This window comes from Nycticebus coucang, chromosome 7, assembly GCF_027406575.1.
Source record: "Nycticebus coucang isolate mNycCou1 chromosome 7, mNycCou1.pri, whole genome shotgun sequence".
NCBI classification, from domain to species: domain Eukaryota; kingdom Metazoa; phylum Chordata; class Mammalia; order Primates; family Lorisidae; genus Nycticebus; species Nycticebus coucang.
In genome coordinates, this window is record NC_069786.1 from 3826527 (window position 1) to 3852382 (window position 25856).

At 39.5% G+C, this 25856-nt stretch overlaps 1 protein-coding gene across 2 annotated transcripts in view; it reads left to right on the top strand.

The window, feature by feature from the left end:
• The window catches only part of CSMD1 (CUB and Sushi multiple domains 1), a 1787407-nt gene that overhangs the window by 1540750 nt on the left and 220801 nt on the right, over positions 1–25856 (top strand). For both annotated transcript variants that reach the window (XM_053598050.1, XM_053598051.1), the window contains exon 27: positions 21835–22026. In XM_053598050.1, coding sequence (XP_053454025.1) covers positions 21835–22026 — 192 coding nt within the window. The remainder of the gene's footprint in view (positions 1–21834; positions 22027–25856) is intronic.

Below are 25856 nucleotides of genomic sequence, written 5' to 3' on the forward strand. Positions count from 1 at the left end.
TTTAACACGTCTACCCAGGGAATCCTTGTCCTCTGATATTTTTCCTTTTTTCTTTTTTTATCTGGCCCACAGTAGCAGCATTTAGAAAGCCTCTTGAGTAAAGAGTAATTGTGTTATATTAATAACCAGAAAGAGCTTTTTGCTTGGGTTAGTATTTTTTTATTATGCTTATTCCAAAATAAAACAGTCATCATCCCTAGCATTGGGTGACGCTGACAATGGGAGTGCACATTTTCAAACTTGCCAATATTTACTAGGGATTTTACAATCCTGAAATGTTGTTTTCTGTTGAGAAGGGACAAGGTCTGACACTGAAGCCCATGAACGTGCCACCACATGCCATGAACGTGCCACCGTGTGCCATGAAAGTGCCACCCGTGCTCACATGAGCGCACTGTACACAGAGTGGCTTCTTAACCTTGGTGTGCTTGTGTCTCCCAGCTGTGTTCCTGGCAACACGTGCCTTGCTTGCTGAGTCGTGTTCATTATTGCTGTGTGTGTTTTTGTGTGCAGTCATGAGAATGTCAGAGCTTAAATTAGGGAAACAAACAAATACTAAATTTCTTGTTACACTTGGCAAGAGTGGAAATGAGATCAGGGACATGTTAGTCCACGTTTATGGGGACAGAGCCATGAAGAAAATAGCCATGAAGAAAGGGATCGAACGTTTTTCTGAGGGGAGAGAAAGTGGCACTGATATAGAGAGGTCAGGGCGGCCAGTAATGAGCAGAACTGACGAAAACATCGCAACGATTCGATGTTGTACGTCAAAGTCGTCAGCTCACTGTGAGAAACACAGGAGACCAAGGAAATGTCGATAGGAAACAGGAAAATCTAACTGAAAATCTTGGCCTGTGAACCAATACAACCCTGAGACCGAGCATCAGAGTGCAGATGGAAGTCGGCCAGTTCTCCAGGACCCAAACGTTTCATTAGTCCAAATCAAAAGTCAAAGTGATGTGGCTAACATTTTTTTGATCTCGGAGAGATTATCCATTATGAATTTTTCCTAACTGGACAAATAGTTAACCAAGTTTACTATTTAGAAGTGCTGAAAAATCTGCGTGAAAAAGACAACAACGACCTGCACTTTTCTCCAATTCGTGGCTCTTGCATTGTGACAATGGCCCAGCTCACATGGCACCGTCGAGGAGGGAATTTTTAGCCAGCGAACAAGTAACTGTATTGAAGCACCCTCCCTACTCACCTGATTCGGCCCCCAATGACTTTTTTCTTTACCTGAATATAAAGAAAATATTGAAAGGAAGGCATTTTGGTGACATTCAGGACATCGAGGGTAGTATGATAATAGCGCTGATGGGCATTCCAGAAAAAGAGTTCCACAACTGATTTGAAGGGTGGGCTAGGCCTTGCATAGGTGAATACTTTGAAGGTACCATAGTGATATTCAGCAATAAGGTATGTACCTTTTTTCCTAGGGTGAGTTCATGCATTTTATTGTCAGACCTGTACATTCAGAAATACCTGAGTTTCTGTGCTGATTCTAGAAAATTGTTTAATCTCTTTAAATTTTGAAATTATATATGTGTATGTATATGGATGCTTTCATATAATGCAAAGAACCTTTGCATAACCTTAAATATAAAACAGTTGTATTCGTGGTCCGTAATTCAAATACCTGCAAATTCAGGTAGACTTCGCTTTCTTAATGGCATATATTTATGTTGAGGTGATCACAGATTCACCTGCAGTTGTAAGAAGTAAAATACAGAGATCCTGTGAGCCCTTCACCCCGTACCCCGAGTGAAAGCCTCCGGGTGCTAACGCGGGAGTATCAGTGCACAGGACATCTCCACCGCCCCAAGAATCCCAGGCTGCTCTTTGACAGCCAAACCCATTTCCCCTCAGCCCCCAGCCCTCCTTAAGCCCTGGCAACCACTAACCTGTTTTCCGTTTCTACACTCTGTCATTTCTCTGTCGATGACAGACATGAGGAGTGTACCATCTTTGGGACTGACCTTTCCCACGACATTCCACGGTGCACACGCAGCCAGATGTTGGCTGTGCCCATGGTGCATTCCCGTCAATGCCTCACAATTCTCCAGGGAATGGAAGTGACAGTTCGCTTGATCATTCACCACCCGAGGGACATCTGGGCTATTTCCAGTTTGGGACTTGTATAAGTTAAGCTGCTACAAACATTCATGTACAGATTTTCATGAAACGTAAGTTTTCATTTCACTGGTATAAATGCCCAAGAAAGCAATTGCTGAGCTGTGTTTGGTTTTTCACTGCCAGATTATTTTTCAGAATGGCTGAGAATTTTTCGGAATGCCTGAGAATTTTTCAGAATGGCTGTGCAATTTTACTTTCTCACCAACAATGTGTTACGCATGTTCACTACTATTTGTTATTTCTGTATAAATAATAACAATTGTCTGTAATACTTCTGTTAGCTAGAAAATATATGTCTATGGTATGTTTTTCAATTTTAGTTGCACTAAGAAGTGTGCGGTGATCTCTCTCTGTTTTTCCCTAATGGCTAATAGTTTTGAGCATCTTTTCATGTGGTTATTTTCCATCTGTATACACTTTTCAGTGAGATGTGGCTTTTTAATGCCTTTTGCCCATTTTCTGATTGGAGTTACTTTGTTTGATTTTTTTTTTTTAACTTTTGAGTCTTGAGCATTCTTTGTATGTTTAAGGTGCTTGTCTGTTGGCAGATACGTGGTTTTCAAGCATTTTCTCGCCATCTGGAGCTGCTCTTTGCGTGCTCTTAACAAGGTCTTTTAGAGAACAGAAGTTTCTTAATGGTAATGAGGTCTAATACCACATATATCTTTTTTTTTTATTTTATGGATTATGCTTTTGTTGCTATACCAAAGGAGATCATGACTAGGTCTAAATCCTGAAGATTTTTCGCTTATATGATTTTTTTCTAAATGTTTTTCAGATTTATCTTTTATATATAAAGCCATGGTCCATTTTGAGTAAAATTGAGGGTTTTGTTTTTGTTTTGTTTTGTCTAGTACATACTCTCTAGCACCATCCATTAGTTTTGAAAATACGGATGCAGAGATTTGTCAGAAGTATTTCTTTCCCTAAGCACTCAAGCTGTTGCCAGCCTGTGCTCTTTGAAGAGGGGACGGGATCTCGGTGGGCTTAGTCTCTGGAGATATTAAAGCACTTTGCCATTTTCAGAAATGAAAGGGAGAATGTTTATACTTAATTACGTGGAACTTTATCGAATTTAGATCTACTTTCTTTCTTGTAGAGACTGGGCTTGAGCTGATGCACCCTGATGGACGTGAAAGTTCCTCTTTCCCCCTGTTTTCTGAACTTTTTCAGCCAATAAGCACTGATATACATTATCAAAATCCTAACTACTGATTCACTTCTATCCTGTGAAATGCAAAGCCAGTGAACCCTATGAGAAGACTTTCATAGTTGGTCCTAGAATCTAACCCCTAATAGCAACTTCTGTGAGAAAGTGATGACCTGGTTCTGTGCAAAAGAGATGATTTCTAGGAGAGGACCCAGATAATAAACCATACTTCTAATTCTTTTATTCAAAAACATGAGGATTAATAAGAAAAAGTTATATTAAGAAAATGTTATTTCATACAAAAAAGTATTATTTAATCATTGTTCTGTGCTAGAGGACAGCAAAAAAAAAAAAAAAATTTTTTTTTTTTTTTTTAAGCCAGATAATAGCTCTTTCGGGCTATGGGAGCCCTGCGGTCTCTACTGAAATATCTCAGCTCTGCAGCTCTCAAGCAAAAGCAGTGTAGACACGTATGTGACCTGAACGTCACGGCTGTGTTTCAGGGAAACAATAAACATGGAGACTTGAATTTTGTGTGTCACAAAACATACTTGTATTGATTTTTAACCATTAAAATGGTTAAACCATTCTTAGCTTTCAAACTATAAAAACAGGTGGTATGCCAGATTCATCCCACAGGATACAGTTTGCCAAATTCTTTTATACCAATAAAGGCACAATCAGCCTGCTAGCACTCTGACGTTTGTGTTAAACTCACCAGTTCAGTAAGTTTTAGGGTGGGGTAGAAACTCTGTAATCTTGCCTATATACACAGGAAAGTTTCAAATATGAATTTGTGGTATTGAATGAGAAAAGACAGCTCCTGTTTGAGTTAGCTGATCTTTGTAATGTTAGCTGATCATTGCAACCTTATCTCAAATGAAGTAATCTACCTCTTTCTGACAAGTCCAGTTGCTTCAAATACTTAAAACTATATGGTATTTGTTCATTTATTCATCCAAGTAGGCAGTGACGCTGTTCTAAGAGCTCGGCCCAGCTGAGCGGCTGAAGTCAAGATCTGTGTTCTGCGGCCCTCACATACCTACCAGGAATCTGAATTTTCAAAAGCACTCATGCATGTGCATGAACTCCATCCTATAACTGGGTTATCAAAAGTAAAAGAAAAAACTTTTTAAATTGTTTAGGTACTAAGCTAGAACTAAAAATATTAACTAAACTCTGGATAAAAATTTTTCAACTACATACGGCACCAGAACTCAGGATAACAATGTGTCTTGTCTTAAGGGGTGACTAAGGTAACTACTGTATGTACAAGTAACCATCACCCGTGGGTGGCCTGAGGTTTCAGGATGCACCTGTGCCCAGCTTGGCCAGAACACTCAGGTTTTGTACCAACAGCATTGTTTCTGCCACCCGTAGTCTTTCCTGTTCCCTTCCTCAGAAACTTCCACATTTATCTTCATGTGACCTTTCTTTAGCCTCTGACAATTGTTAATTAGCTTTCTCTGATTTCTATTTTAATGTCGAGCAAGAACCTGAGACTTATGAAAGGAAACCCTGGATTCTTTCTCAAATCTTCTTTGTCTTATACTCGACATGCAGTCCATCTGGAAACCCACCATGATCAAGAAGGAAGCTCCACCACACTCCTTTGTGCCTGCCGAGCCTGTCCCATCCCTTGCCCGGACTACTGCAATAGCCCCCAGCTGGCCTCACTGCCTCTTCTCAGCTGCTCCACAGTCCCTGTGTGGACTGTGCTGGACGCTTACAACTTAAGTCCTTCATTCTAGCACTGTGCTCAGGATGCAGCTGTGGCTCCTGGATCACTCAGAGAGAAGTCCAGGTCCCTTTCAGCCAGGGCACTTCTCTGCTCCCCTGGCCCAGTGCTTCCTCCCGCCTCACCCCGTTAGTCTTGCCACCCAGCCCTTCTCACCTCCAGCCTCAGGGGTGCCCACACTCCTCCTACAAGGGACGGGGGCCACTTCAGGGTCTCTGCTGGCTGTTTCCTGTCCAGGACTGTCCCATCTATACTCCCAGCCAGACCCTCCCACACCCCCTAAGGCCCTTTGTGTCTCTCTCTCTTCTTTGGTCCACAGCACTTATCACCTCCTGACATAGTTCATTCTCTACTTGGTTTCATTTCTCACTGTAATCTCCTCCCAGAAGGATCGAAGGACAATGACAGAGGCCAGAGTTTATTGATGAATGCATCCCAAGGGCCTACAACGTTACCTGACATAGACGAGGCAGTCGAAAATACTTGTCGAATGAATGAATAAGTAACTGACAAGAATGCAACCCCTCCTCAAAATATTTGATGTCTTTTATCAGTGCACAAAGTTGTAGACATCTTAGCTGACATCTTTTTTTTTTTTTGCATTTGTGTCAGGAGTTGGAAATCCTGTTTGATAACTATTTTGGAAAGGAAAAATTGAAATCAGGATCTTTCAATGAGAATGGCACTACCAGAAAAGATGCCCTGGATTTGGGAGGCTGTCCTCCTTCTAAGTTAGAACGTGAACAAGCAGACATCTACTGGGGCTGCTCTGTGTGCTTACGGGTGCTGGGGAGCGTCGAGGTGTGATGACATGGAAATAAGACAGTGGCTTTCTGTGGAGCTCTGCAGGGGTCACGGTGGCTCAGGAATTCACACAGCATCAGCAGGTGCTTCGCTTCTGGAACCGAGGAGAGGCACACGTCCCACCAGGGTCCCTGAGCCCTGGCCAGTTTATGACCAGCACAACTTGCAGGAATTGGCATTTTGGTTCATGTGAAGCTACAGGGTTTCTTTGGTTCTTTGTGAACCTGAGCATGACTCAGTTGGATTTGTTTTTAGTCTAAGAGTTCATTCAGCGTCCGTGCATTTGAATATCAAGTAAAATGAGATGTATTTTAAATGTGTTCCATTGTTCTACCCGTAGACCCTGAGGGAGGGGCCCTGCTGCTGGATGTGCTAGGAGGCCCAGCTGTGCTCCCTCTGGCTTTTCTTCTCCCCAGGGAAAGGAGTATGTTCCAGTCCTTCCTCTGGGTATCCAAGACCCTGGAATCCCTGCCCACATGGGTCTGAGTCTGCTGCCACTTGGAGTTGGATGGGCAGACAGCATGGCTGGTGTCTGGCACGGTGTGAGACAGGTGCAGGAAGCTCAGAGTCAGCAGGTGCCTGCACAGGTGTGGATTGGCCCCCTGAAGTTCAGGAAGAAGGCAGAGGGGAGCATATGAAGGGCACACCAAGTCCGTGCATACGGTGGTACTTCAGTCATGGAGTCTGAGCAGTCTCTGATGACTCGAAACCCAACACCAACCGTCACTGTACATGTGCGTCTGTCTGTCAGTGAAGACTCCTGAGGCACACCCAGCCACTTGCCAGCTGGCTTTGTTCTCTGTACACACAGAGATGTGTGGTCTCAGGGCCTCCCTTGGTGCGCCTGCCCTGCGTTCCCGGTATTGGGGGCCGAGGCAGACCCCACAGACCACTCCTCACCCCGACAGCATCTTGCTGCATTCCTGCTGTGTTTCAAGGCAGCTTTTGTGTATGTGTATTTGCTGATATAAACACAAAAGTGAACGTACGGTTAACTCACACGGTAAAAATCATTAGTGATGCTTTATAAAATAACTTATTTACAAAAATACCATAAGCAAGAAACTGTTAGTTTACTTAAACACTTTTTTTTCTACAACAAAAGAAAAGAGAAATTCTAATTCTACATATTTTTATTTGAACATCTAACAGGGCACCAAGAAAGATAGAGCTTTCAATGTTTCAGAGGATGCAGAAATATTGATGATTAAGGAAATGGAAAGAAAAGGGATTGCAAACAAAATCAGGCCAAATAATTAACTCATGAGAGTGTTACTGAGTGGCTGGCTTCCTGGGCAGCCATGGAGAGCCCTTCCGAAAAATTGTGTTTAGGGGAGACCCAATGGCAAGCCTTGGAAAGATCAGAAAACGGAGCATTTTAGGAAAAGAGTATAGCCAGCAAAACATCTCACGTAGGGAATGAGATGGATTCAGAGCAGCATGTGCTGCCCACCGGACTGCTGCACCCAGGCTGAGGAGCCCGTTAGCCTGGGAAGTGATATGGGCTGACTCACATCCCCAGAAGGTCATCCTGGGAGAATGGACCTGGAAGAAGGTCAACCGACTGCTTTGGAGGTTTGACAAGAAAGGAGCCTTTGTGAGACAAAACACGGATCTTCTCCCAACCCAGAAAACAGTATAAGAGAAAGAAAAACACCTTCATTATTGAACTAACACTGAGCCAGAACGTGATGTGCAAGGCAGGTAATTCACGAAGAAGTTGCCAAGAGGAAAAGAAACCTCCCTGGTTGTATACCAAACACACACACCCCTTTGACACAGGTGTTCTCAAGAGAACCATTTGTCACCTGCAGCTCACCCAAGATTCACCCCAGAATAGGGGTGACAATTTGCGGTAGCTGATTGGTTTTGTATAATATAAACCTTTCACCTCCTCACTTAACAGAGATGCTTTTGAAAATTGGAGTCAATATCTTTCTGAAGAGCCAGGCTCCTGACTTGTCATGGAAACTGGGAGGTTTTTATCATCTTGACACCTTGCACACAGAACAAGAAGCTTAACCAGCTGCCCTCTCCTGAAAAGAAGAAAAAAGAAACGTGTCTTGCAAGGTCCTCAGCAGCCCCTCTGCGTATCCGGCATTATAAAACTCATTTTAAACATAGTAGCTTCCCTCCCTGTGTTGAACATAGTAAGTTGTTTGCTGTGAATAATGTGCTGGAGGTGATCAGAGTAGTAGATGTAACTACTGTATGTGATCTATAGGGCTGTTGCTTTATGTATTTTTTCTACAGATGTAAGAAACAGAATCTGTTGAAATCTGTTGCACAGGGAAGTTTTTAAATTATATAGGTACAATAAACAAACTTTTACTTCTATGAGCTAAAAACTAGGTCAAGAAATATATTTTTAAATCTTGTTTTTAAAAGCCTATAAAGAGAACTTTATATACTTAATAGGATGCAACCCAAATTTTTAATTTTTTGTCTTAGCAAAATATTTAAAACCCCCCAAATTTTGTATATATTTTAAAAATATATATCCTAGTGTACCCAGCACAAAAGGTGTCTAATTAGAGAGAGATTGGCATCGTGGCGGCTTCCCACACTGTCAATACTGCCTGCAGGAAACAGAGTCTGGACCCACCAGCTTCACCTGAAGTGCAAAACCTGATCACATTGGCCAGCTGATGGGGCGGTTCTGGGTTCAGCTGGGCAGGTAGTGGAGAAGTTCCCTTAGTTCACAGACCTGTGGAAATGGCCACTGTGATAGGGAATATTCCAGGGAACCTCTGGGGGAAATTGAAATACATGATATTCATCACCTCAGGAGCAGGAATACTTTTTTGTAAGATAATGGAGAGATAACACTGATGCAGCCAAGAGGACAGAAGGAAGATGTCCGACTAGAAGCAACATCTGTCAGAGGCTCCTGACCAGAGGGAGAAATAGAGGACAAAAGTTGACTCTAGGAAGCCAAAAGCGGGGAGCTGAGCTAACAAAGAAGTTAGGCAAGTTGTGACTCCAAGGAAGAGCATTCAAAAAAACAAATTACAGGTACAAAGCCCATCGCCTAGAGGATAGGAGACCCCTCCCCCAAACGGAAGGTTCACTGCAGACTCTCTGCAAGTGAGCAGGGGACAAAAGACCTCTCATTACCCCACTGGAGAGAGCTGCTCATTACTAGGTCTCCTTCTCCAGGGAGGTCCCACTTGTGAACCTAGATATCACCCTGCCTGGAATAAAATTGAACAAATATTTTCCCCACAATTCTGAGCTCCCAGTTCACCCTTCACCCCTCGCATGACAGTATGAAGTTCTGCCCCCTGCAGAGCCCAGACTGTTTGTTTTTTCCCTGAGAGATCTGGGCATAGTGTGAAAAGTGAAAAGCAGCACAGAATCTTTGACTTGTGGAAGAAGGAGGGCACAGGTAGAAATGGACATGTAGAGGGAGGAGGAGCAGACCCACAGTTATGACTGTGCCTGGTCAGTGGTGGGGTTGACCCCCAGTCATGACTGTGCCTGGTCACCAGTGGGGTTGACCTCCAGTTCTGACTGTGTCTAGTGGGCAGGGGTGCAGAACCCTAGTAATGACTGTGCCCATGGAGTGGGGGGCGCAGACTCCCGGCTTCAACTATGCTGGCAAGCAGAGGTGTAGACAACCCACTTTGACTGAGGCCTGTGGGCAGGGCACAGAGAGCTGGTTTGGACAGTGCCTGGGGTGCGGGGCGCTCACCTCCAGTTGGGACTTTGACAGGCAACTGGTGGCTTACCGAAGGGGACTGGGTGCCATCCTCTCAGGTTTGCAGGACAGGACTGCCTATGGATTTCTATTGGCAACTGGAGATGCTTTTGATTTCTCTCTGTTGAGCAGTGTTTATACTGCTGGAGTCAATCTGATTGCAACTCTTGACCAGGGCTGTCCACCCTGTGACCCTCCAAGGTTGAGCTGCAGAAGTTCTGTTGGAGAAAAGAACTAAATGGTGGAGACAGGGCACTACAACTGCCTGTATCACTTCCCAGCTGAGTTTTAAACTTAATACTGTGACTTCTTAGGATAAGGTAAAGGCCGACTGATTTCAAAACAGAGGCAGCTTGTGCTATTTCACCAAGTAGGTCCTCAAAGTCTCTGGCCCAAACTCTAAAAGGGACCTTTGTAAGGTTGTATGGGATAAACCACAATTACAAGGCCTAGCACTTTGTTAAAGGGCTAAATAACTATACTACCTGGGGCTCCCAATTCAATCCCACTCTACCAGTTTTGATAACCAAATGGCAGAAAATAATTATGGTGTGAAACCAATGGAAGAACTCTGGCAACATGAATAATCATAGTAGATCAACTCCCTCCCCCTCCAAGAAACAACAAAGAGATACAACTGAAGATACCATTCATAGCCAAATGACTGAAATGTCAAAAATAGAATTCAGAATATGATGGCAAATAAGATGAATAGAATGGAAGAAAAGATGGAAATAGAAATCCAAAGAATAGCTCTAAAGTTGTCTCAAGAAATTAATAAATTCAAAACAAAGTCACCAAGGATATGGACATAATTAGAAAAGAGCTCAAGTAAATGACAAAATTATTTGAGGAGCTTCAAAGTACAGTAGAATCCCTCAGTAATAGAGTTGACCAGGCAGAAGTAAGGATCTCATAAATTTAAGACAAGGCTTTTGAACAATCCCAAGCATTCAAAGAGACTGAAAAATAGAAATCAATAACTGAATAGTCCCTGAGAGAGCTGAGGGATCATTCCAAAAGATCAAACATTTGACTTACAGGAATTCCTGAAGGAGAAGAGGATGGTCCTACAGGCACAGATGCTCTACTCCAAGATATTTTGGAAAATACTTTTCCAATTATTGCAAGAGATACAGAAATTCAGATAGTTGATAGTTTCAGAACCCCAGCAAGACTCATTCCAAATAAAACATGTCCTAGACACATTGTAATAAACTTTGCCAAAGTCAATATGAAGGAGAAAATCCTGCATGCAGTGAGATGTAAGAAAACCGTTACCTAAAAAGGGAGAAATATCAGAATGACTGCAGATCTTTCAACTGAAATTTTTCATCCTAGGAAAGGATGGTTGTCAAACTTCAATCTTCTAAAACAAAACAATTTTCAGCCCAGGATCCTGTACCCAGCTAAACTGAGTTTCATTTGTGGTGGAAAAATCAAATATTTACTGACATACACATACTAAAGAAATTTGTCCTAAGTAAACCAGGTCTCCAAGATATTTTCAGACCCATAATGACCAACACAATGGTCTACCACCAAAGTAAACTCAAATAAATTATTGAATAAAACCTAACTTTCACAATAGTGAATGAATCAAAAATATCCACTGGACCTTTGAAAAACATGATACCCAAAATACTACCATGCCTATCAATTCTCTTAATTAATGTGAATGGCTTAAATTGTCCTCTAAAGAGGTACAGGTTGTCTGACTATATAAAAAAAACTCAGACCTGATGTCTGTTGCATACAAGAGACTCATCTTACATTAAAGGCCAAAAAAAGACTCAGGTTGAAGGGATGGACATCTATAATACAAGCAACCGGTAATCAGAAAAAAGCAGGGCTTGGAATTTTATTGTAGATACATTAAATTTTAAACCATCAAAGATAAGGAAAGATAAATAGGGACATTATATACTTGTCAAGGGAAACACTAAAAGAGATTTCGATAATTAACATTTATGCAACCTACCAGAATGTGCCTCTATTTATAAAGTAAACTCTAACAAATATGAACAATTTGATATCTTCCTACACTATATTAGTTGGAGATTTTAACATCACTCTGTCAGTTCTGGATAGATCCTCCAAGAAGAAATTAAACAAAGAAATAATGGGCTTAAATTTGACTCTAGAAGAAATGGACTTAACAGAAATCTACAGAAAATTTTATTCTAATAAACTGAGCACACATTCTTCTCATCAGCACATGGATCATCCTCTAAAATTGATCATATTTTAGGACACAAGTCCAACCTCAGCAAATTTAAAAGAATAGAAATTATTCCTTCTATCTTCTTGGACCATCAGGGAATAAAAATTGAACTTAATAGCAACAGAAATCTTCATACTCAAACAAAGTCTTCAAAACTAAATAACTTTATACTGAATGATAGCTGGGTCAAAGACAGGACAAAGAAGCAAATCACTAAATTTTGGGGAAAAAAATGATAATGAAGACATAAATTATCAGAACCTATGGGATATTGCAAAGGCAGCCCTAACAGGGAAATTTGTGGTGTTGGAAGTTGTCAACAAGAAAACAGAGAGAGAGGAAGTCAACAACTTTAATGGGTAATCTCAAGCAACTGGAAAAGGAAGAACATTCCAACCTGAAACCCAGCATAAGAAAGGAAATAACTGTAATTAGAGCAGAATTAAATGAAATTGAAAACAAAAGAATCATTCAGAAGATTAAGGAAACAAAAAGTTGTTTTTTTTGAAAAAATTAATAAAATCAATAAAACTTTGGCTGACCTAACCAGAAACAGAAAAGTAAAATCTCTAATATCATTGATTAGAATCAATAAAGGATAAATAGCAACAGATACCACAGAAATAAAAAAAAAAAACCCTCCATGATTAGTACAAAAAACTGTATTCTCAGAGATATGAAAATCTGGAGGAAATGGACCAATAGCTGGAATCACACCACCTCCCTAGACTTAGCCAGAAAGAATTAGAAAGTTTGAATAGACCTATATCAAGCACTGAAATAGTATCAACTATACAAAGTCTCCCTCGCAAAAAAGAAAAGTCTGGGACCACATGGCTTCACATCAGAATTCTATCAAACCTTCAAAGAAGAACTAGTATCTATATTATGTAACTTTTCCCAAAACATAGAGAAAGAAGGACTACACCCCAACACATTCTATGAAACAAATATCACATTGGTCCCCAAAACAGGAAAGGACCCAACAAAGAAAGAAAACTAGACCAGTATCATTAATGAATAGAGATGCAAAAATATTCAATAAGATCCTAGCAAACAAAATTCAACAACGCATAAAAAAAAAATTATACACCATGATCAAACTGACTTTATCCCAGGGTTACAAAGTTGGTTCAACATACATAAATCTATAAATATAACATGTTATAAATAAAGTAAAAAACAGAGACCATATGATTCTATCAATAGATGCAAAAAAGCTTATGATAATACCCAACATCCCTTCATGATCAGAATACTTAAGAAAATAGGATTAGATGGACATTTATTAAGCTGAAAGAGTCCATCTATAGCAAACCCATAACCAATATCATATTGAATGGAGTAAAATTAAAATATTTCCATCAGACCTGGAATTAGACAAGGATTCCCATTGTTTTTACTGTTATTCAACATAGTAATGGACATCTTAGCCATCTCAATCAGGCAAGAGAAGGCGATCAAGTGTATCCAAATGGGGTCAGAGAAGACCAAACTCTCACTCTTCACTGAAGACATGATCGTATACCTGGAAAACCCCATGGGCTCAACTGCAAAACTCTGAGAAGTGATCAAGGAATACAGCAGCTCTCAGGATACAAAATCAATACTTACAGTTCGGTAGCTTTTATATACACCAACAATAGTCAAGCTGAAAATATAGTCAAGGACTATTCCTTTTACAGTAGTTTCAAAGATGAAATACCTGTGAATTTAACAAAGGTCATGAAAGATCACTATTAGTAGAATTATGTGAAACTTTGAGAAAACAAAAAGTTGAAGATGTTAACAAATTGAAAAATTTACCATTCTCGTGGCTGCAAAGAATCAACATTGTTGAACTGTCTGTACTACCCAAAGCAATCTACAGATTTAATGCAATCCCTATCAAAGCACCAATGTCCTACTTTAAAGAACTTAAAAAATAATAGTACTTCATTTAATATGGAATCAGAAAAAAAAACTCAAATAGCCAATACATTACATAGAAATAAAAACAAATCTATAGTGATCAAAACAGCATGGTACTGTCACAAAACAGAGGTAGATATATGGAACAGAATAGAGAACCACAAAATGCACACAGCCACTTATCGTCATTTGATCTTTGATAAGCCTATCAAAAGCATTCATTGGGGGAAATACTCCCTATTTAACAAATGGTGCTGGGAGAACTGGCTGGCAACCTATAGAAGACTGAAACTGGAACCTTACCTTTCACCATTAACAAAAATCGATTCTCACCCAATAAAAGATTTAAACTTAAGTCTTGAAACTTTAAAAATAGAAGAGAGTGCAGGGAAATGCTTCAATAAATCAGGCTGGAAGAATATTTTATGAGGAGGAACCCTCTGGAAACATCAAAAATATGTTACTGAGATTTGATCAAACTAAAAAGCTTCTGAGCAGCCAAGAACACAGTAAGAAAAGCAAACAGACAGCTATCAGAATGGGAGAAGATATTTGCAGGTTATGTTTCTGACAAAGGTCTGATAACTAGTATCCACAGAGAACTCCAACTAATCAATAAGAAAATAACAAATAATCCTATTACTTGTGGGCAAGAGACTAGAATAGAAACTTCTCTGAAGATGACAGGTGAATGGCAAAAAAAAACACATGAAAAAATGTTCATCTTTATCATCATTTTAAAGTGAGATACAGCCTTTTCTTTCCAAAAAGGCTGTATCTCACTTTATCACCCTCAGTAGAGTGCCATGGTGTCACACAGCTCACAGCAACCTCCAACTCCTGGGCTTAGGTGATTCTCCTGCCTCAGCCTCCTGAGTAGCTGGGACCACAGGCACCCGCCACAACACCTGCTATTTTTTTGTTGCAGTTTGGCTGAGGCCAAGTTTGAACCCACCACCCTCAGTATATGGGGCTGGTGCCCTACCCACCGAGCCACAGATGCCGCCCTTTATTTGTATTTTCTAATTATAAAAGGAATGCATAAAGATTAGAGGTTCATTTCAATTTAAATAAGCCTTAGTTGTCTCAAACACCTTTGAAGATATGGAAGCAGATGTGTATCTCAGCTCTAAGAGCATAAGTAACCTCTCACCACAAGTCACGTTTCACATGATTGACATGCTTTAGCGGATCATGTCAACGCAGTGTTTCTGTTTGTTATACAACATGGACTTCATGAGTGTATAACTCACGTTTTTTAACTGTACACTCTGTTACTACCATAGATGTTCCAAAGGAAAACTTAGTTTAGAAGTAGACAATGTACGCTCAATAATGAATAAAACTTTGTGACATTAAAAGATACATAACCATTAGTACAAGCCAGTGATGATCTTTATTTGGAAGGATTTTTGTTTTCTAGGATAAAATGTCCTCTATGATTACATAAATTTAGGATGTGCTGGATTAAACAATGATTTTTTTTTAAATTTTCCTCCCCATAGGACAAGTCTGAGCCCTTAATCCCAAGAGGGAACTGGAGCACACAGCATTTGCAAACCTTATTGGATCCAATACTGTTAGCTCCCAGAAAAGTGTTCCACAGAACGTTTGTCTTCACGAGGCTCGCAGGCTTGCTCAAACTTTTATTCATGAACCCTATAAGTGTCCCTTTGTGTAAATGGAAGCTTCTTTATGGGGCATCATGTATCTTGGCTTTTAGTAAATACTGAAAATAAATTTGGGAAAGAGAAATAATAAAAACATATCATGATTTTAAAAATCATAATGTGATTCTCATCCATGATCTTCTGCCATCTAAGCTCGCATTTTTAAATTATTATAATTCTGTATAATATTCATTTTATGATATAAATATTGCTATATTTACTATGACTACCACTATACCATAATTATTTTAAAATATATACTTATTTTAAGATTATTTTAATTCTATGAAAACTGTGCAAAAACTATCACTTGGAAATCAGTCTTTAATCGGACATGTGACCACATGCTTGAGGAAAAGATGACTTTTCCTTTGGGGATTTGAATACAGTCCAGTGGGTAACATTAAATGTACATAAGATTTCCTTATAATTTTTTTTTCTGAAGCTCAGAGAAATTTCAGTGAGCCAGTGACAATAGAACACAACTAGATCGTAGCTTCTACAGGAAGACTACTCAAAGAGTAAACTCAGGAATGCTCCATGCAAGTGCTACTTGGGGATAAGGTGATGGCTCATGTGCATGGTGATTCTGATGATTGAATTTTGTGATTACTATGGTATATCATAAAAACATGAGTGGGACAGTCGAATGACACTCATGGCTTTCCAGCTATAAGCTTTGCATCTTCAGGGCTATCTACTGACTTCCTTGGGGTGATGTGTTTGGATTATAGCCCTGTCCTCCAATCTTAGAATCCAGTGGGACTAAAGGGTGAAAATGGAACAGTCGCCTGCACGTGACTCTGAACTGGCCTTTCTTCCTCTCTTCTCCTTGAGAAATCTCTGAGACCAAAGTGAGCTCCTTCTTGCTGCCCTGGAGCATCCTGTTTGCTAGTGAAATTCCCCTACTGAAGGTACTGATGATGAGGGGAAAGATGACGTGTCAGAAATCATGCAAAGAGCTTAAGAAATAGCTGTAACTGAGGGGCTTCCATTGTGGTACAGTATTATAGGAAACAGTTCTGAAAACCTATCCACAGGACATATATTAAATGTTCTGGATAAAATTGTTTCCTTTTTAGCTTTTTAGAATATGATGAAGTCTGCAAGAAAATTAGCAATCACCAGAGTCCCTGGAAAGGTATGACTTGCAGAGAGATTACCAAGTCCAGGAGTTGGCTTTGCCCTCAGGACATCAGTGGATTCCTAGGACGTCACTGGGCTTCCACTTTGAGAGTCCTCAGGGACTCTCTGGGCTCAGCCGTGTGGTGCCCTGAGTGCAAGGGTACAAGAAACAAAGTCTAAGATCTTTCTTTTTTTAAAGAAAGAAAAAAGACTCAGGGTGCAAGAAGCGAAGTCTAAGATCTTTCTTTTTCTTTCTTTTTTTTTTTTGTGATTTTTGGCCAGGGCTGGGTTTGAACCCGCCACCTCCCTCTGGCATATGGGACTGGCGCCCTACTCCTTGAGCCACAGGCGCCGCCCAGATCTTTCTTTTTTTAAATTGTTTCAGGTTTATTGAGGGTACAAAGAATTAGGTTATGCTGTTTGCATTTGTTAGGTAAAATCCCTCTTATATTGGGTCCCGCCCGCAAGAGGTGTGCCATATACCATGACCCACATCCTCCTCCCTCTCCCAGCTCCTTTGTTTTCCCTCCCCCAACCTTGAATTCCTAAGATCTTTCTGATGTTGGAAGGATAATAGGGGCTCCTCAAATCCAGGTGGAGCTCCAAAGAGTCTTCTCAGTGTCAGGTAGGTCAGATAGATGGAGATGAGACACACACACACACCCAGATATAGACGTGTACTCATAACTACAAGTAGGTTTCAAATCAGACTGTGGGTGAATTTACACCGTCTGTGTCATACGAAGTGCCTGAGCGTTTATCTTAAGGAAGCAGAAGGCTTCCATTATTCCAGGCACAACATAAAATTAAATTTGAAATACCCCTGGAGGCATGTGCAGTCAAAGAAGAATGCAAAGAATTACCCTAGGTAAATCTCCAAGTAACAAAAATATAAATTTAAAAAATTACAAATACCTAAGCTCACATGAGGTGTTGGAATTAATACCAGATGAAGACTTTAAGATACAAAAATAAATAATAACAGTGCAATGGGACACAATATATTATATGAATGGCCATGTGTATTTGAAAATAATCTACACCATTCAGTATCCTTACTAAAGGTAATTTGCAAATAAAAAAGTCTTTGTGTATTAGTCTGTTTTCTGTTGTTTATAATAGAATACCTGAAACTAGGTGATTCTTTAAAAAGAAAGAAATTTATTTTCTACAGATACAGAGGCAGAGAAGTCCAAGCAGCCTTCTTTCAAGTGGACTCTCCGAGAAGACCGAGGCCTAGGGCAACATGTGGCCTGGAGCGGGGCCCAAGCCTGCTGGCTCAGGGAAGTCACGAGTCCCACTAGCCTGTTAACTCATTAATCCATTAGCCTGTTAACACATCAAGGCATAAATGGATTAATCCAATTATCTTTTATAGGCTCTACCTCTTAATAATGCCATGCTGGAGATTAAATTTCAACATGAGTTTTGAAGGGGAAAATATTCAAGCCATAGTGTATTTGATGTAGAAAAATTAGACCCAGTGAAAAATCTGAGATGAAAAACAAACCAAAAAGACAAGGGAAGAAAAAGAGATCAGTGAGCAAACAAATTGATAAATATATACAAAAATGTAAAAAGCATCAATTAACTATGTAAAACAACAATAATAATTTTAAGGTATAAGTCTTACACAAACAAACTGATAGTGACCATGTGTAATTTAAAGTTTTCTAAAATATCCAAATACTAAGCAGTGATAGCAAGTAAATGGGGACGGAGGGACGGATGAAAACTAAAGTTGTTGTGTTTACCTGGCAGGGGTGCTGGGATTACCAAGGTCTTCCCAGGGGTGAGGCCCATCCGTTGCTCTCTGGATGTGCCGACCTCTGTGGTTTCCCAGATAGAGGAAACCTGGCAAGAAAGAAAAAGCAAAGTCTTCTAAACTTTTCAAGAAGAAGGTAAGACTATTATAACTAAGTATATAGCGAAAGTTCAGGGAAATCAATTAAAATACAAGAATAAGAAATTAAGAAATGATCCATACAGAAGCAAGTTAAAATGGTAGACTGCAGAAGCAAAATTTTAGCTCCCGCTAAAATGCTTGAGATTAATCAAAATAGAGCAGTGAGTTCAATGAATATAAGGAAGAAAACCACCAAATTTAAAGACAAATTCTTAGGTTGAATTTAGAAAGTGATCTAACTGCATGCTGTTTGGAAATGACAATCCTAAAATGTAGGAAGTGCGAATCATTTGAAAGAATGAATGCATCCCACTACTGGGATGCATGGATTTATGGTACTGTTGAGAAAGTCTCTAAAAAAAAAAAAACAAGGAACAACGGAATTCAGGGGAATGATTTCATCTGGGGTGGAGGGAAGGGATAAGATGGCAAAAGGGCATATATTGGTATTATTGGCAATATTTGTGTGTTGGTAAATATTCTATTTTTTTTAATTGGAGTTGGTAACACAGATGTTCATTTTATAGTTGTTACTGTGTTGTTGAATCCATTTATGTATTTCAATACATCATAAAAACCAATTAGAGAAAACGAATGTGTGACTAAGACAGCTTTTGCCTTCAGTTAGCTCAGAGAACAGCAAGAGAAAGACAAATCAGCACGTTTTCACACTTCGTCTTCACAACGGACCTTAGTAACTTAGGTATTAGTCTCATTTTTACCGAATAGTTAGCTGAAAATCAGTAAGCTTTAGTGAGCGTTGGGGGCAATTAAGTACCAATGGGGTTTGAAACAGGTCTGTGGAGCTGTGGGCTCTTGATGTTTGTACCACACGCTGATTTTGGGGGAGGTTTTGATGCTTTAACCTGCACAGCGTAACCTATTTTGTCCTGAATTGTTCATTCATTGCCTCTCTATTAGGTTAAAAATCCTATAGCACAGAGTAGGCCTTGTTCTTGTTTTGTATTTCCTAACTTTCTATTTGAATGGATTTGTTTTAAATAGCCATAAAACAATGTGTGTGTGTGTCTGTGTGTATAAATATGTGTGGTTTGTAAATGACAATTGTAGAATGTAGGAAGCACAAATCATTTGAAAGAGCATTTATATAGATATAACAATATTCTAGAATTTACGAAACAACACAACAGCAAGAAAGGAAAGCCTGTTTGTCACCTTAAATCTGTAAACACTGAGAGGTACGGGGGACAGTATGCCTATGGGCGACATTCCTATTCCAATTTTTGTCTCTTGTCTCTGAAGCACAACGCTGCATACGCTGGAGTCCTTCACGGAAGAAAAGTTGACTTGGTCTCACAGCCTCATCAGCAGTGCACAGGGAGTGAGAGAGCTCATTATTCCAGTTGAAAGTAAAGATGGGGGAAGGAAAAAAGATCCTTAAGCTTTAGATCTTCAGGTGGATCTTCCTAATTTTTAGTATAACACATAATCACATAATACAGAGCAGTTACAGAAATTGAAGAAAATAACCATTCTTTCTCAAGAAAGAGGCCATTACATTTCAGCGTGATGGTGGGTTTTGAACTCTGGTAAAAGTTCTGGGCAAGTCTTCAACTGGGAGCAGGCAGAGGTATTAGCGTGCCAGGCAGTTTTATGCGCATCAATTATGAAATTTGTACACGTGATTGCCAGATCCTAACTTATCAAGGTTCCACATCTTCCAAAAGCCCTCTCAGCAGCCTGGTGTGCAGACGCCAGCCTCTACTCATCTGATTTGAAATTCTTTTTTTTTTTAATGCAGAAAGTGGGTTTTTATTAAAAATAATCTGGTTCAGATAGGCTGCAAGCCTGTGTACAGGTATGCTATCCTCTTCATGAATTATGCTAATATCTTATTTCATGCTACTTGTTTTTTGCAAGAGAAGAAACAAAATTCCTTCCTGTTAAATATTCCTAACATACAAGAAAAGTTCTTTTTTTTTTTACTAAGTCTTTTGTACATAGATCATAAATACCTTTATGCTGTTGAAATTCTAATGTATATAGGTAGAAAGTCAGGGCATAATTTCCAGAGATTTTTGTTAATATGACGGTGGCCACATAACTCACTGTCCAGTTTGAACCATTTTGAGAGTGAAAGGGGGTTAACAATTTTTCCAAGGCAGGAGCACCTCTGAGACCCAGAGCATTCCCCTTAAAAGTGACCAGGTGTCTCTTCTGGGCTGGTGCTATTACAATGCCAACCAGTGTTTTTCAACCTTTTTCATCTCACAGCACACTTGAACTTACAGTTAAACTTGTGCGGCACACTTAAATTATGCTGATCAAAAAAAAAAGAAGAATAAAAATAAGAATATATTTATTGTGCTTTGAACTTCTTTCAAAAATAATTTAATTAATGATCTTTAAAAATTTTCAAGGCACACCTAAGAGCCTCGTTGAACACCAGTTGAAAATCACAAATGCTAACAAAGGTTATTTGTTCCTCTTTGAAGGTACAGAACTTAAGGGAATTCATCCTATTTAGGACGAATTCGTCCCAGTTCCTTGTGATTGGGGTAACTTAACGCAGTCATTTAACTTGGTTAAATCATTAAAGAATAATCAGAAGGCAATAACTGAATGTGTGTGTGGGCCCAGTACAAATGGAACAATGACTTGATACAGACCATGACTTACTCGTATTATCAGTGAGATTCTCCTAGAATTTATTCAGTGTGAGTTTAATAAAGATGCATGTTATTTAATGTACTCCTGGGGAAAGTACCCGCTATGTTTGTATTTTCTTTTTTTTTTTTATTAAATCATAGCTGTGTACATTAATGCAATCACGGGGTATAATGTGCTGGTTTTATGTACAACTGGAAATATTTTCATCAAACTGGTCAACATAGCCTTCACAGCATTTTCTTAGTTATTATGGTCAGACATTTATATTCTGCATTTAGTAAGTTTCACCTGTACCCTTGTAAGATGCACTGTAGGTGTTGTCCCACCAATTACCCTCCCTCTACCCATCCTCCCCCAACCCCTCCCCTCCCACTCCTCTTTCCCCTTCTTCTTGGGCTATAATTGGGTTATAGCTTTCATAAGAAAGCTATAAATTGGTTTCATAGTAAGACTGAGTACATTGGATACTTTTTCTTCCATTCTTGAGATACTTTACTAAGAAGAATATTTTCCAGCTCCATCCATGTAAACATGAATGAGGTAAAGTCTCCATCTTTCTTTAAGGCTGCATAATATTCCATGGTGTACATATATCACAATTTATTGATCCATTCGTGGCTCGATGGGCACTTGGGCTTCTTCCATGATTTAGCAATTATGAATTGGGCTGCAGTAAACATTCTGGTGCAAATATCTTTGTTATAATGTGATTTTCATATGTAGACACATGGCTTGTTATGCCAGGGGAGAGTGCTTCCGTCCGGAGTAGCACCCACAGCAACTCCAATGGGGAAACCCTGCTTTCAGCTGTTTGACCTGGTCTTGTCTGTTCTTTGCAGCATCAATCGCATCCACCTGCAATGATCCAGGAATGCCTCCAAATGGTACCCGCTACGGGGACAGCAGAGAGGCTGGAGACACCATCACATTCCAGTGTGACCCTGGGTATCAGCTTCAAGGACAAGCCAAGGTCACCTGTGTGCAGCTCAACAGCAGGTTCTTCTGGCAGCCGGACCCCCCCACCTGCATAGGTATCAAGCCACAGAACACAGAAATTTTTATATTTGAAAATGAATGCATGTGATCATCAAGTGGCTCTATCAATGTGTTATTTTTTCAGAAATGTTTCTCCAGGATATCTTAAATGTCTCGTTTTCTGAGACTCTACTGAAATTTTATTGTAAAGCTTTAAACTTTATTTTATTAGGTGAAATAAAGGAAATCATTTACTTAATGCCCAGTAATTGACATTTACCATACATTTCCTATCCTTAACAAATTTTGTATAAATATGGATCAATCAAAATGACTGTTATTTAAAATTCTGGGTGGCTTAAAATTTATAACCTCACCATGGCTATTCTCATTTTTAATATAGAAACACACCTGTAAGCTAAACTTACTCACTAAAAAAGGACTTTCTCTTTTTACCTTTTTAATAATAATAGTACATTTAAAATAGAATCCTAAAAAATAGAAATGATACTGCTTATATTAAAATAAATATAAAAGGAGAAACTTGTTTCTAAAATTCATTAAAATTTTGTAGTTTGCCCTTACAAAAAGGATAACAAATGGTTTGGCAGACTTTGGTTTGAATAGTAATCTAAGATAATTTATCAAAAATATGGTTTTAGGGTAATATATATTTTTATATAAAATACTAATTATATGCAGATTGCCACTTCATTCAATTAAATGATTTCCCATAAACTTCCTATTTAGAGTATATCATCCTAATTAAAAAAACTCTACTAAACTTCATTGTTTTAATGCAGTATCACAGTTTAATTAGTACTGCTTTATAATCTTTGAAAAATCTAAAATTTAATTAATCTGTGAAGAGACAAAATGATAATGAAGTGGATGAGTCATTTTGCACTGTTGACCTTGAGGGGATTTTGGTTAAAATGATTTTTCTGTGGTACACACAGCAGGAGAGAAATTCTCCGTGGTCTTGGAGAGCAGTGACACACAGTTCCTGACTTATTACAAAGTACTTGTCATGATATTCTGAGAGCAGATGAGATTTCGTAGCTCTGCGTGGCGTTCTCCGGGAGCCTTCAGGGAGCAGGCCCTCTTTATCTAGCATTCTCTGCTGCGTTTACGTGTCAGCCTTTTGTAAGCTCCCTCATGCCTTTATTTCAAGCTGAGTCATCAGGAGACTTGCGAGATTTCTGTTTTGTTTTGTTTTTTTTTAATTGTTGGGGATTCATTGAGGGTAGAAACCAGGTTACACTGATTGCATTTCTTAGGTAAAGTCCCTCTTACAATCCTGTCATGCCCCCGAAAGGCGCGTCACACACCAAGACGCAACCCCCTCCCTCCTTCCTTCTCTCTCTTTTTTAAAGTAAAAAGATAACCTATAAATACGACAATCATTTTAAATGACTGGCCTATTTTTAAGTTATGGAAAACTTTTTTTTTTACCCTTCGATTTTGCATGATCTGAAGGTCATGAAGAAATATATTTAAAAGACATGCAGCTACAGTTAATCTCTTAAAAGTAGTTTATCCCTTCACCTTAAATTAAATACAATTTGACTGTCTTTCCAACGAATCAATTTTTTGTTAGTTCATCTCTTAATTATCTTGACCAACAGGTCCGTCTTCACCAAAACGAATAAATAAGTAATGCTTCTTGTGCCTTGAATATCGGCTTTAAGGACAAGCTGAAATCCCTCCTTCCAGGCAATTGAGTAATCAATTATTTTGGCTACTACATTGATCTACACACATTTAACAGAAAAATGAGAAATGTATTTGTATATTTGGAAATAAATTAGCATTTCTTTTTATTACATTGCTTTTTTTTTTTTTTTCAAGAAGTGAGGTTTATGTCCTCTGTAAGCAACTTTCCCATCAGGCATCAGCTGACTGTGTGTCACTAGTGACCTCACTTCTGATCTGAAGATTCCATGCACTCTTTAACTTTTTTAACCTTTTCTTGCATAAAAAGATACTACATGCTTATTGCAGACTTTTTGTAAGCCACAGCACAGAGAAAAGAGAAGAAAACAAGGGTGTCATCCTTTTACCTGGAGCAATTACAATTAATATATAAGCATTCCTATATAAGCATTCTATTTTAAAAATGTGTTTAACTGACGTTGCCCTGCATGATCATTCTGTAAAATGCACTCTTATCAGTATGCTATATCTTTTGTGTTATTTTGCATTTTCTGCTGGGTTTTGGTGGCTGCATAGTATCTCTTTGGAAGCAGCTTGGCTCACTACTGGACCACCAAGGCTGACCTATGCCTCTTTCTTTAAATCCACCAATATTATTACACTAATCTCATTATGGTACAATTAAATTGTCTCAACCTTTTCCCTATTAGGAAGATAGCTACAGTGAACACCCTTGTGCAAAAACACATCCGTGATTATTGACAAACAGCATAACTAGGACTTTGAAACATTTTACAAACTCCTTTCAGAATGGTGTACCAATATATATTGTCATAGTCACATAAGTTTATTTTCCCTGATTTAGAAAAAAAATAGGGCGTATGATAATTCTTTTTTTTTTTTTTTTCTTGTAGAGACAGAGTCTCACTTTATGGCCCTCAGGTAGAGTGCCGTGGTGTCACACTGCTCACAGCAACCTCCCACTCCTGGGCTAGGCAATTCTCTTGCCTCAGCCTCCCAAGTAGCTGGGACTACAGGCACCCGCCACAATGCCCAGCTATTTTTTTGTTGCAGTTCGGCCGGGGCCAGGTTTGAACCGGCCAGTCTTGGTATATGGGGCTAGCACCTTACTGACTGAGCCACAGGCGCCACCCAGACATATGATAATTCTTAATCTCATAATCTAATATGGGCAGAAAATGATTCCTTATTATTTTCACTAGCACTTTATTATTTTGTTTTAATTTATTTTACTTTTTGTTTGTTTATGTATGTATGTATGTCTTAAGACACAGTCTCACTCTGTTGCCCAGGCTAGAGTGCCGTGGTGTCAGCCTAACTCAAAGCAGCCTCAAACTTCTGGACTAAAGCAATCTTTCTGCCTCAGTCTCCTGAGTCCCTGGGGCTTTACCTGCTATTTTTCCTAGTAACTATTTCCTAGTTGCTCAGGCTGGTCTCTAACTCCTGTCTTCCAAGGATCCCCATGCCCTGACCTCCCTGGCTTCCCAGAGTGCTAGGATTACATGAGACTGCTCCTGGCCTTAACTGGCATGTTAAATTAATAATGAGGTTGAACTTTATCCTCTTTTGTGTGCTTACAGACCCTTTGAACTTGTACCTTCCTGATTGACCCACTCCTGTATTTTCCCCTTTTTTTACTGGTGGCATCTGCTCACTTGTTACTAGCTGTTCCCTGTTTCTCCTTTATACGCTCTCTTCACCTCTCATCTGCCATCTGTGATGACATATTTTCAGCAGCTGCCAATTGCTGTCAATTCTTTCGTTTTGGCCCACTTTTTTTTTTTCATTTTTTTTTCAAGTGGCTTCTCCTCCTATAGATTTTTGGTTGAAACTTAAATGATTAATTATCTAATTCCAAGCAGTGTCCCTCAAAAGTTTCCATTTTCTTACGTGGTCTGAAATCTCCTAAGTCCAAATTCTAAGGAAGCTCTGAAAACCAAGAATGTATCCTGGATTGCTGAAACCCGTTGGTGTGGCGGCTCTCCTGACATAAAGAGTAGCCATTTAAAGACCATCTGTCGTACATAAGGGCATAGATGTCCGAAAGTTCCGATGCCGAAGTCCTGACGTGTCCTCCTACAGAGGCTGCCCCCCACCCTGGAGCACGAAGGGGCTGCGGGTGATGGGCCGGGGGACTGTGGCTTCCAGTAGGGGCTCTGATTGGAAGGAGGATATGGAGTTTGTCTCTGCGCCATTCCTTTTGAGAAGT